The sequence below is a fragment of the Hyperolius riggenbachi genome, chromosome 8, assembly GCF_040937935.1.
Source record: "Hyperolius riggenbachi isolate aHypRig1 chromosome 8, aHypRig1.pri, whole genome shotgun sequence".
NCBI lineage: Eukaryota > Metazoa > Chordata > Amphibia > Anura > Hyperoliidae > Hyperolius > Hyperolius riggenbachi.
In genome coordinates this window covers 22,063,326-22,077,823 of record NC_090653.1, presented here as the reverse complement: position 1 = coordinate 22,077,823, position 14,498 = coordinate 22,063,326, and the positions used below count along the sequence as shown (strand labels likewise).

The window sequence follows — 14,498 nt, the reverse complement described above, 5'->3', positions numbered from 1 at the left end:
GGAGCAGCAGTGTGAGGATCCCGGGGCCCCTGTAGTGTCAGCAGCAGTGTGAGGATCCCGGGGCCCCTGTAGTATCGGGCAGTGTCAGGAGCAGCAGTATGAGGATCCCGGGGCCCCTGTAGTGTCAGCAGCAGTGTGAGGATCCCGGGGCCCCTGTAGTATCGGGCAGTGTCAGGAGCAGCAGTATGAGGATCCCGGGGCCCCTGTAGTATCGGGCAGTGTCAGGAGCAGCAGTATGAGGATCCCGGGGCCCCTGTAGTATCGGGCAGTGTCAGGAGCAGCAGTGAGGATCCCCGGCTCCCCGGGCAGCAGGCACACTGCGCCCCCCTGTACTGCAGCACACCCCCGTTTCTCCGCCTGGCTGGCGTGCAGGGGGAGGGGCCAGGCGGATCAGGCAGCTCCGGCATTTGATACATAGTGATCAGTGCAGCAGGCGAATCCTGGAGGGAGAGAGCAGCATCTCCGCTGCATCATCACCCCCACCATCATCATCATCACCGGAGCCAGCCATGCTGTGAGCCCCCCCTGCGCCCCCCCCGTCCTCTCCGCAGCTCTCCCCATCCCCATCCTCATCATCATGGCTCTGGTCATGGAACCCATCAGCAAGTGGAGCCCCAAGCAGGTGGTGGACTGGATGAAAGGTAGGTGCGCTTTCCTTGCCTACCTGCCCCCTGTACTGAGTGGGGCACCCCCCCCCCCCCCCCTCGGCATGCTGATCCCTCCCTGCAGCTGCTGCAGGTCCCCCAGCTGGCATCGGCTACTCCAGGCTCTCTGTATAATAGTCTGTATTCTATAGTATTCTATATTGATCTGTGGCATTCGTGGTGGCAGGGTGCTGTGGATGGGTGACACGGTGCTGTGGATGGGTGGCTGTGTGCTGCAGATGGGTGACTAGCTATGGGTGGTTGACAGGGTGATGTGGATGGGTGACACGGTGCTGTGGATGGGTGACTAGCTATGGGTGGTTGACATTGTGCTGTGATGGGTGGCAGGGTGCTGTGGATGGGTGGCAGGGTGCTTTGGATGAGTGACAGTCTATGGATGGGTGGCAGGGACTGTGATGGGTGGCAGGGTGCTGTGATAGGTGACAGGGTGCTGTGGATGGGTGGCACGGTGCAGTGGATGGGTGGCAGGGTGCTGTGGATGGGTGACAGTCTATGGGTTGGTGGCAGGTTGCTGTGGATAGGTGACAGGTTGCTGTGCATGGGTTGTAGGGTGCTGTGATGGGTGGCAGGGTGCAGTGATGGGTGACAGGGTGATGTGGATGGGTGACAGGATGATGTGATGGGTGGCAGGGTGATGTGGATGGGTTGCAGGGTGCTGTGGATGGGTGGCAGGGTGCTGTGCATGGGTGGCAGGGTGCTGTGCATGGGTGGCAGGGTGCTGTGATGGGTGACAGGATGATGTGATGGGTGACAGGGTGCTGTGATGGGTGACAGGGTGATGTGGATGGGTGACAGGATGATGTGATGGGTGGCAGGGTGCTGTGGATGGGTTGCAGGGTGCTGTGGATGGGTGGCAGGGTGCTGTGCATGGGTGGCAGGGTGCTGTGATGGGTGACAGGATGATGTGATGGGTGACAGGGTGCTGTGATGGGTGGCAGGGTGCTGTGATGGGTGGCAGGGTGCTGTGGTTGGGTGGCAGGGTGCTGTGCATGGGTGGCAGGGTGCTGTGATGGGTGACAGGATGATGTGATGGGTGACAGGGTGCTGTGATGGGTGGCAGGGTGCTGTGATGGGTGGCAGGGTGCTGTGATGGGTGGCAGGGTGATGTGGATGGGTGGCACGGTGCAGTGATGGGTGACAGGATGATGTGATGGGTGACAGGGTGATGTGGATGGGTGACAGGATGATGTGATGGGTGGCAGGGTGATGTGGATGGGTTGCAGGGTGCTGTGGTTGGGTGGCAGGGTGCTGTGGATGGGGGACAGTCTATGGATGGGTGGCAGAGTGCTGTGGATGGGTGATGGGATGCCACTCACATTGGTGGTTGATAGGTGTGCCAGTGATGGGTGGCAGGGGTTGCCACAGGCACTGCTGGGTTACTGAAGGTGCCAGGGGCACTGTAGGGTGACACTGGGTGCAATGTACACTGATGGGTATTTGGGGTGCACTGGGAAGGGACACAGCTTCCCGATATGTAATATCCAGAGCATAGATCTGGGGATACCCGCAGGAGTGGCCACTGCCCAGCTGTGTGGGGTGGTAATGGTCACCCTCTTATTGGATATATGCCAGCTCATATAGTAACCCTGGGTGCTGCGATTGGCTGCAGGCAGTGGGGGAATCTCCTGATCTGGAGGAACCGCAAGCAGCTCTGTGTGCAGATACACTGGATCTCTGAGCAGAATACACACTGTGTGCAACAAGACGATAGTGTGTGTGTACAGCATGCAAGGGTACAGTGTGTGTGTGTGTGTACAGTGTGTGTACAGTGTGTGTACAGTGTGTGTACAGTATGCATGTGTGTGTGTACTGTATGTAAGGGTGCAGTCTGTGTGTGTGTATGTGTACAGTACGCATGGGTACAGTGTGTGTGTGTGTGTACAGTACGCATGGGTACAGTGTGTGTGTGTGTACATCATGCATGGGTACAAGGTGTGTGTGTGTTTGTGTGTACAGTATGCATGGGTACAGTGTGTGTGTGTGTGTGTGTGTGTGTGTGTGTGTGTGTGTGTGTGTGTGTGTGTGTGTGTGTGTGTACAGAATGCATGGGTACAGTGTGTGTGTGTGTGTGTGTGGGTGTACATTATGCATGTGTACAGTGTGTGTGTGTGTGTGTGTGTGTATAGTATGGGTGGGTACAGTGTGTGTGGGTACAGTGTGTGTGCAGTATGCATGGGTGCAGTGTGTGTGTATGTATGGGTACAGCGTTTGTATGCGTACAGTATGTGTGTACAGTATGTGTGTGTGTATAGTATGTGTGGGTACAGTGTGTGTGTGTGCATCTGTGTACTGTGTGTGTACAGTATGTATGGGTACAGTGTGTGTGTGTGTGTGTGTGTGTGTGTATGGGTACAGTATGTGTGTGTACAGTATGTGTGTGTACAGTATGCATGCGTGTGCCTGTGTGTGTACAGTATCTATGGGTACGGTGTGTGTGTGTGTTTATGCACACATACACACTTTACAGATGTATACAAACACACTTGTTCATACATATAGTAACAGCCTGACAATGTTTGTGCATGTATAGAGTGTTTGTACTGTGTGCCTGTGTGTTTGTGTACTGAGTGTATGGATGTGTATGTGCACATGCATAGTGTGTGTGTGTGTGTGTGTGTGTGTTTGTTTGTGTGTGTGTGTGTGTGTGTGTGTGTGTGTGTGTGTAAAGGTGTACACTGTGTGGTTATTGTATGTGCCTTGGTAGCTCATGTATGTGTGCAAAGCCAGATCATACACAAGGCAATTCTAGGCAGTTGCCTAGGGCCTGTAGAGAGTCTAGGGGCCTTGTGGATGCTAGCTCCCTCCAAACCTTACTGAAAAAAAGTCCAGGCGATCATCACTGGTGGGCAAAAACTGTGATCTTGCCTACGGGCCCGTTTCATCTCAATCCATTTGTGTGTGTGTGTGTGTGTGTGTGTGTGTGTGTGTGTACAAAGCCTGTGTGTCTGTGTCTACAGTGCATGAATGTACGCATGTGTGGGTGTACAATGCATATATATATATATAGAGAGAGAGTTATTATTGCAACATAAGCATGCCTTTAGTAGTGCTGCGCCCTGGGCCATAGCATGGTATCATAGTATAGACCAGCAGGGGGTTCTATCAGAAATAACCTGAGCGTGTGCATTCTATAGATGTTTAATCAGCAGAAATTCTGATCATGAGACCAGCCACACTACAAACATGCTGATACACACAGACCCAACAATATATACATCACACCACACACACATTACACACAGACACACTATATACATCACTCTACACACACATTACACACAGACACACTATATACATCACACCACACACACATTACACACAGACACACTATATACATCACACTACACACACATTACACACAGACACACTATATACATCACTCTACACACACATTACACACAGACACACTATATACATCACACCACACACACATTACACACAGGCACACTATATACATCACACTACACACACACATTACACACAGACACACTATATACATCACACTGCACACACACATTACACACAGACACACTATATACATCACACCACACACACATTACACACTATATACATCACACTGCACACACATTACACACAGACACACTATATACATCACTCTACACACACATTACACACAGACACACTATATACATCACACCACACACACATTACACACAGGCACACTATATACATCACACTACACACACACATTACACACAGACACACTATATACATCACACTGCACACACACATTACACACAGACACACTATATACATCACACCACACACACATTACACACAGACACACTATATACATCACACTACACACACATTACACACAGACACACTATATACATCACTCTACACACACATTACACACAGACACACTATATACATCACACCACACACACATTACACACAGACACACTATATACATCACACCACACACACATTACACACAGACACACTATATACATCACACTACACACACATTACACACAGACTCACTATATACATCAGACTACACACACATTACACACAGACACACGATATACATCACACTGCACACACATTACACACAGACACACTATATACATCACACTACACATACATTACACACAGACACACTATATACATCACACTACACACACATTACACACAGACACACTATATACATCACACTGCACACACATTACACACAGACACACTATATACATCACACCACACACACATTACACACAGACACACTATATACATCACTCTACACACACATTACACACAGACACACTATATACATCACACCACACACACATTACACACAGACACACTATATACATCACACTACACACACATTACACACAGACACACTATATACATCACACTGCACACACATTACACACAGACACACTATATACATCACTCTACACACACATTACACACAGACACACTATATACATCACACCACACACACATTACACACAGGCACACTATATACATCACACTACACACACACATTACACACAGACACACTATATACATCACACTGCACACACACGTTACACACAGACACACTATATACATCACACCACACACACATTACACACAGACACACTATATACATCACACTACACACACATTACACACAGACACACTATATACATCACTCTACACACACATTACACACAGACACACTATATACATCACACCACACACACATTACACACAGACACACTATATACATCACACTACACACACATTACACACAGACTCACTATATACATCAGACTACACACACATTACACACAGACACACGATATACATCACACTGCACACACATTACACACAGACACACTATATACATCACACTACACATACATTACACACAGACACACTATATACATCACACTACACACACATTACACACAGACACACTATATACATCACACCGCACACACATTACACACAGACACACTATATACATCACACCACACTCACATTACACACAGGCACACTATATACATCACACTGCACACACATTACACACAGACACACTATATACATCACACCACACACACATTACACACAGACACACTATATACATCACACTACACACACATTACACACAGACACACTATATACATCACACCACACACACATTACACACAGACACACTATATACATCACTCTACACACACATTACACACAGACACACTATATACATCACACCACACACACATTACACACAGGCACACTATATACATCACACTACACACACACATTACACACAGACACACTATATACATCACACTGCACACACACATTACACACAGACACACTATATACATCACACTACACACACATTACACACAGACACACTATATACATCACACTACACACACACATTACACACAGACGCACTATATACATCACACTGCACACACATTACACACAGACACACTATATACATCACACTACACACACATTACACACAGACACACTATATACATCACACTACACACACATTACACACAGACACACTATATACATCACACTGCACACACACATTACACACAGACACACTATATACATCACACCACACAAACACATTACACACAGACACACTATATACATCACACTGCACACACATTACACACAGACACACTATATACATCACTCTACACACACACATTACACACAGACACACTATATACATCACACTACACACACATTACACAGAGACACACAATATACATCACACTACACACACATTAGACACAGAAACACTATATACATCACACTACACACACATTACACACAGACACACTATATACATCACACTACACACACACACATTACACACAGACACACTATATACATCACACTACACACACATTACACACAGAGACACTATATACATCACTCTACACACACACATTACACACAGACACACTATATACATCACTCTACACACACATTACACACAGACACACTATATACATCACACTACACACACATTACACACAGACACACTATATACATCACACTACACACACATTACACACAGACACACTACATACATCACACTGCACACACACATTACACACAGACACACTATATACATCACACTACACACACACATTACACACAGACACACTATATACATCACACCACACACACATTACACACAGACACACTATATACATCACTCTACACACACATTACACACAGACACACTATATACATCACACTACACACACATTACACACAGACACACTATATACATCACACTACACACACATTACACACAGACACACTATATACATCACACTACACACACATTACACACAGACACACTATATACATCACACTACACACACATTACACACAGACACACTATATACATCACACTACACACACACATTACATACAGACACACTATATACATCACACTGCACACACATTACACACAGACACACTATATACATCACACTGCACACACATTACACACAGACACACTATATACATCACACTACACACACATTAAACACAGACACACTATATACATATCACACTACACACACATTACACACAGACACACTATATACATCACTCTACACACACACACATTACACACAGACACACTATATACATCACACTACACACACATTACACACAGACACACTATATACATCACACTACACACACATTAGACACAGACACACTATATACATCACACTACACACACATTACACACAGACACTATATACATCACACTGCATACACACATTACACACAGACACACTATATACATCACACTACACACATTACACACAGACACACTATATACATCACACTACACACACATTACACACAGACACACTATATACATCACACTGCACACACACATTACACACAGACACACTATATACATCACACTGCACACACACATTACACACAGACACACTATATACATCACTCTACACACACATTACACACAGACACACTATATACATCACACTACACACACATTACACACAGACACACTATATACATCACACTACACACACATTACACACAGACACACTACATACATCACACTGCACACACACATTACACACAGACACACTATATACATCATTCTACACACACACACATTACACACAGACACACTGTATACATCACTCTACACACACATTACACACAGACACACTATATACATCACACTACACACACATTACACACAGACACACTATATACATCACACTACACACACATTACACACAGACACACTATATACATCACACTACACACACACATTACATACAGACACACTATATACATCACACTGCACACACATTACACACAGACACACTATATACATCACACTGCACACACATTACACACAGACACACTATATACATCACACTGTACACACATTAAACACAGACACACTATATACATATCACACTACACACACATTACACACAGACACACTATATACATCACTCTACACACACACACACATTACACACAGACACACTATATACATCACACTACACACACATTACACACAGACACACTATATACATCACACTACACACACATTAGACACAGACACACTATATACATCACACTACACACACATTACACACAGACACTATATACATCACACTGCATACACACATTACACACAGACACACTATATACATCACACTACACACATTACACACAGACACACTATATACATCACACTACACACACATTACACACAGACACACTATATACATCACACTGCACACACACATTACACACAGACACACTATATACATCACACTACACACACATTACACACAGACACACTGTATACATCACACTACACACACATTACACACAGACACACTATATACATCACACTACACACACATTACACAGACACACAAAATATATACATCACACTGCGCACACACACATTACAAACAGACACACTATATACATCACTCTACACACACACACATTAGACACAGACACACTATATACATCACACTACACACACATTACACACAGACACACTATATACATCACTCTACACACACACATTACACACAGACACACTATATACATCACACTGCACACACATTACACACAGACACACTATATACATCACACTACACACACATTACACACAGACACACTATATACATCACACTACACACACATTACACACAGACACACTATATACATCACACTGCACACACATTACACACAGACACACTATATACATCACACTGCACACACATTACACACAGACACACTATATACATCACACTGCACACACATTACACACAGACACACTATATACATCACACTGCACACACATTACACACAGACACACTATATACATCACACTACACACACATTACACACAGACACACTATATACATCACACTACACACACATTACACACAGACACACTATATACATCACACTACACACACATTACACACAGACACACTATATACATCACACTGCATACACACATTACACACAGACACACTATATACATCACACCACACTCACATTACACACAGGCACACTATATACATCACACTGCACACACATTACACACAGACACACTATATACATCACACCACACACACATTACACACAGACACACTATATACATCACTCTACACACACATTACACACAGACACACTATATACATCACACTGCACACACACATTACACACAGACACACTATATACATCACACTACACACACACATTACACACAGACACACTATATACATCACACTACACACACACATTACACACAGACACACTATATACATCACACCACACTCACATTACACACAGACACACTATATACATCACACCACACACACATTACACACAGACACACTATATACATCACTCTACACACACATTACACACAGACACACTATATACATCACACTACACACACATTACACACAGACACACTATATACATCACACTGCATACACACATTACACACAGACACACTATATACATCACACTGCATACACACATTACACACAGACACACTATATACATCACACTGCACACACATTACACACAGACACACTATATACATCACACTGCACACACATTACACACAGACACACTATATACATCACACTGCACACACATTACACACAGACACACTATATACATCACACTACACACACATTACACACAGACACACTATATACATCACACTACACACACATTACACACAGACACACTATATACATCACACTACACACACATTACACACAGACACACTATATACATCACACTGCATACACACATTACACACAGACACACTATATACATCACACCACACTCACATTACACACAGGCACACTATATACATCACACTGCACACACATTACACACAGACACACTATATACATCACACCACACACACATTACACACAGACACACTATATACATCACTCTACACACACATTACACACAGACACACTATATACATCACTCTACACACACATTACACACAGACACACTATATACATCACACTGCACACACACATTACACACAGACACACTATATACATCACACTACACACACACATTACACACAGACACACTATATACATCACACTACACACACACATTACACACAGACACACTATATACATCACACCACACTCACATTACACACAGACACACTATATACATCACACCACACACACATTACACACAGACACACTATATACATCACTCTACACACACATTACACACAGACACACTATATACATCACACTACACACACATTACACACAGACACACTATATACATCACACTGCATACACACATTACACACAGACACACTATATACATCACACTGCACACACATTACACACAGACACACAAAATATATACATCACACTTCACACACACATTACACACAGACACACTAAATATATACAGGATCTTCTCAAAAAATTAGCATATTGTGATAAAGTTCATTATTTTCTGTAATGTACTGATAAACATTAGACTTTCATATATTTTAGATTCAAATACACACAACTGAAGTAGTTCAAGCCTTTTATTGTTTTAATATTGATGATTTTGGCATACAGCTCATGAAAACCCAAAATTCCTATCTCTAAAAATTAGCATATTTCATCCGACCAATAAAAGAAAAGTGTTTTTAAAACAAAAAAAGTCAACCTTCAAATAATTATGTTCAGTTATGCACTCAATACTTGGTCGGGAATCCTTTTGCAGAAATGACTGCTTCAATGTGGCGTGGCATGGAGGCAATCAGCCTGTGGCACTGCTCAGGTGTTATGGAGGCCCAGGATGCTTCGATAGTGGCCTTAAGCTCATCCAGAGTGTTGGGTCTTGCGTCTCTCAACTTTCTCTTCACAATATCCTACAGATTCTCTATGGGGTTCAGGTCAGGAGAGTTGGCAGGCCAATTGAGCACAGTAATACCATGGTCAGTAAACCATTTACCAGTGGTTTTGGCACTGTGAGCAGGTGCCAGGTCGTGCTGAAAAATGAAATCTTCATCTGTGTATACTATATATTCTATACATTATGCACACTGTCCATATATTCTATATTCTGTGTATTCTGTGTATACTATATATTCTATACATTATGCACACTGTCCATATATTCTATATTCTGTGTATTCTGTGTATACTATATATTCTATACATTATGCACACTGTCCATATATTCTATATTCTGTGTATTCTGTGTATACTATATATTCTATACATCATGCACACTGTCCATATATTCTATATTCTGTGTATTCTGTGTATACTATATATTCTATACATTATGCACACTGTCCATATATTCTATATTCTATACATCATGTACACTCTCCATACATTGTATACTCTGTGTATACTATATATTCTGTACACCATGCACACGCTCTATACTTTCTGTATTCTGTGTATACTATTTATTCTATACATCATGCACACTGTCCATACATTCTATATTCTATACACCATGCCTACTCTCCATACGTTCTATATTCTGTACACTATGCACACACTCCATACACTCTATATTCTGTGTATACTATATATTCTATACATCATGTACACTCTTCATACTTTTAACATTCTGTGTGTGCTATATATTCTATACATCATGTACACTCTCCCTATATTCTATATTCTGTGTGTACTATACATTCTATACACCATGCATATTATCTATACATTCTCTGTGGATATTATATATTCTGTACACTATGTACACACTCCATACATTCTATCTTCCTTGTATACTATACATTCCATACATCATGCACATTCTCCTGGCTGAGCATGCGCATGGAACCGGCTCCTGTGCCTGCAGCTCCAGCTGTCTGGGGAATTGGAGCACATTTGGATCTGTCGGATGACATTAATGTGGATATTTTAATGAGGTTTCTGCGTTCCTATTGGCTGCCCTGTGCTGAGTGTGTGCTGCCTATATGGTGATTGCGTTAGGTGATGTACGTTTGTCTGCTGTAGCTGGACTCTGATTATCATCTGCTGCTTGTCCCCCCCAGGCAGGCAGCTTATCACAGGAACGGTGTCCGCGGTGTAGCAAGGGGCTTGTATATGTTGTGCTCTGCGCTGTACACCCCCCAGCGTGACAGTGCGCAGAGTCGTGTCACTTCTGTCACCTGCTGTCACACATTAGGCTGATGATTGTCAGGGAGTGGGGGTAATTAATGGCAGGATCTAATGCTGCTGTTTTCATAATATGCTGTTAGCTTCCTGTGTGATGGGTGTCAATGTCATCTAACAGTCAGGTTATAAATCAGCTGTGTTCATTAATTAACAAGACCGCTCTCCATATACAGCGTCAGTGAGCCCATCTGTCTGCGCAGCAGCCTGACTCACATAGAGGTTCCCAGGTACTCTCATGTACAATTATATGTAGAGGCCACACCACGCCTCCTCTGTACAGTGTGTACTACTCTAATCTATGGGAGTACCAACACTGGCCATATATAGCAATGTACAGATATATGTGCAGGCCACACCCCACACCACGCCTCCTCTGTACAGTGTGTACTACTCTAATCTATGGGAGTACCAACACTGGCCATATATAGCAATGTACAGATATATGTGCAGGCCACACCCCACACCACGCCTCCTCTGTACAGTGTGTACTACTCTAATCTATGGGAGTACCAACACTGGCCATATATAGCAATGTACAGATATATGTGCAGGCCACACCCCACACCACGCCTCCTCTGTACAGTGTGTACTACTCTAATCTATGGGAGTACCAACACTGGCCATATATAGCAATGTACAGATATATGTGCAGGCCACACCCCACACCACGCCTCCTCTGTACAGTGTGTACTACTCTAATCTATGGGAGTACCAACACTGGCCATATATAGCAATGTACAGATATATGTGGAGGCCACACCCCACACCACGCCTCCTCTGTACAGTGTGTACTACTCTAATCTATGGGAGTACCAACACTGGCCATATATAGCAATGTACAGATATATGTGGAGGCCACACCCCACACCACGCCTCCTCTGTACAGTGTGTACTACTCTAATCTATGGGAGTACCAACACTGGCCATATATAGCAATGTACAGATATATGTGGAGGCCACACCCCACACCACGCCTCCTTGGTACAGTGTGTACTACTCTAATCTATGGGAGTACCAACACTGGCCATATATAGCAATGTACAGATATATGTGCAGGCCACACCCCACACCACGCCTCCTCTGTACAGTGTGTCCTACTCTAATCTATGGGAGTACCAACACTGGCCATATATAGCAATGTACAGATATATGTGGAGGCCACACCCCACACCACGCCTCCTCTGTACAGTGTGTACTACTCTAATCTATGGGAGTACCAACACTGGCCATACAGTATATAGCAATGTACAAATATATGTGGAGGCCACACCCCACACCACGCCTCCTCTGTACAGTGTGTACTACTCTAATCTATGGGAGTACCAACACTGGCCATATATAGCTATGTACAGATATATGTGGAGGCCACACCCCACACCACGCCTCCTCTGTACAGTGTGCTGCTACTCTAATCTATGGGAGTACCAACATTGGCCATATATAGCAATGTACAGATATATGTGCAGTAGGGCTGCACGGTTTTTCGGTTTAAAACCGAAACCGCGGTTCGTGGCAAGACGATGTGCTGATCGTCAGTACCATCGGTTTTTTCGGTCTGCTGTTTAATACTTTGCTTCTGGCCCTGCTGTGCGCGGATTGGCCAGAAGCAGTGAATATGTATGAGAGTTAATGAGCGGGGGGGGGGGCGGATCCACTCCAGCGAGCGGCCGGGCACATACAGCATTACCAATCACTGGCTAGCATGGAATGACGGCAGCGGTAGGCGGAGCTGTATGCTCTGTACAGCTCCGCCTACCACTGCCGTCATTCCATCGCTAGCCAGTGATAGGTAATGCTGTATGATGTGCCTGGCCGCTCGCTCTAGTGGATCCGCCCCCCGCTCATTAACGCTCATACATATTCACTGCTTCTGGCCCCGCTGTGCGCGGATTGGCCAGAAGCAGTGAATATGTATGAGTGTTAATGAGCGGGGGGCGGATCCACTAGAGCGAGCGGCCAGGCACATCATACAGCATTACCTATCACTGGCTAGCGATGGAATGACGGCAGTGGTAGGCGGAGCTGTACAGAGCATACAGCTCCGCCTACCGCTGCCGTCATTTAATCGCTAGCCAGTGATTGGTAATGCTGCATGTGCCCGGCCGCTTGCTGTAGT

The 14,498-nt window shown here is 44.3% G+C and overlaps 1 protein-coding gene across 4 annotated transcripts in view; it reads left to right on the top strand.

Annotated features, from left to right (window-relative positions):
• Window positions 1-440: 440 nt before the first annotated feature.
• The window catches only part of LOC137528643 (connector enhancer of kinase suppressor of ras 2-like), a 563,792-nt gene continuing 549,734 nt past the window's right edge, over window positions 441-14,498 (top strand). For all 4 annotated transcript variants that reach the window (XM_068250054.1, XM_068250052.1, XM_068250051.1 and 1 more), the window contains exon 1: window positions 441-641. In XM_068250054.1, coding sequence (XP_068106155.1) covers window positions 578-641 — 64 coding nt within the window. In that variant the 5' untranslated portion in view covers window positions 441-577. The remainder of the gene's footprint in view (window positions 642-14,498) is intronic.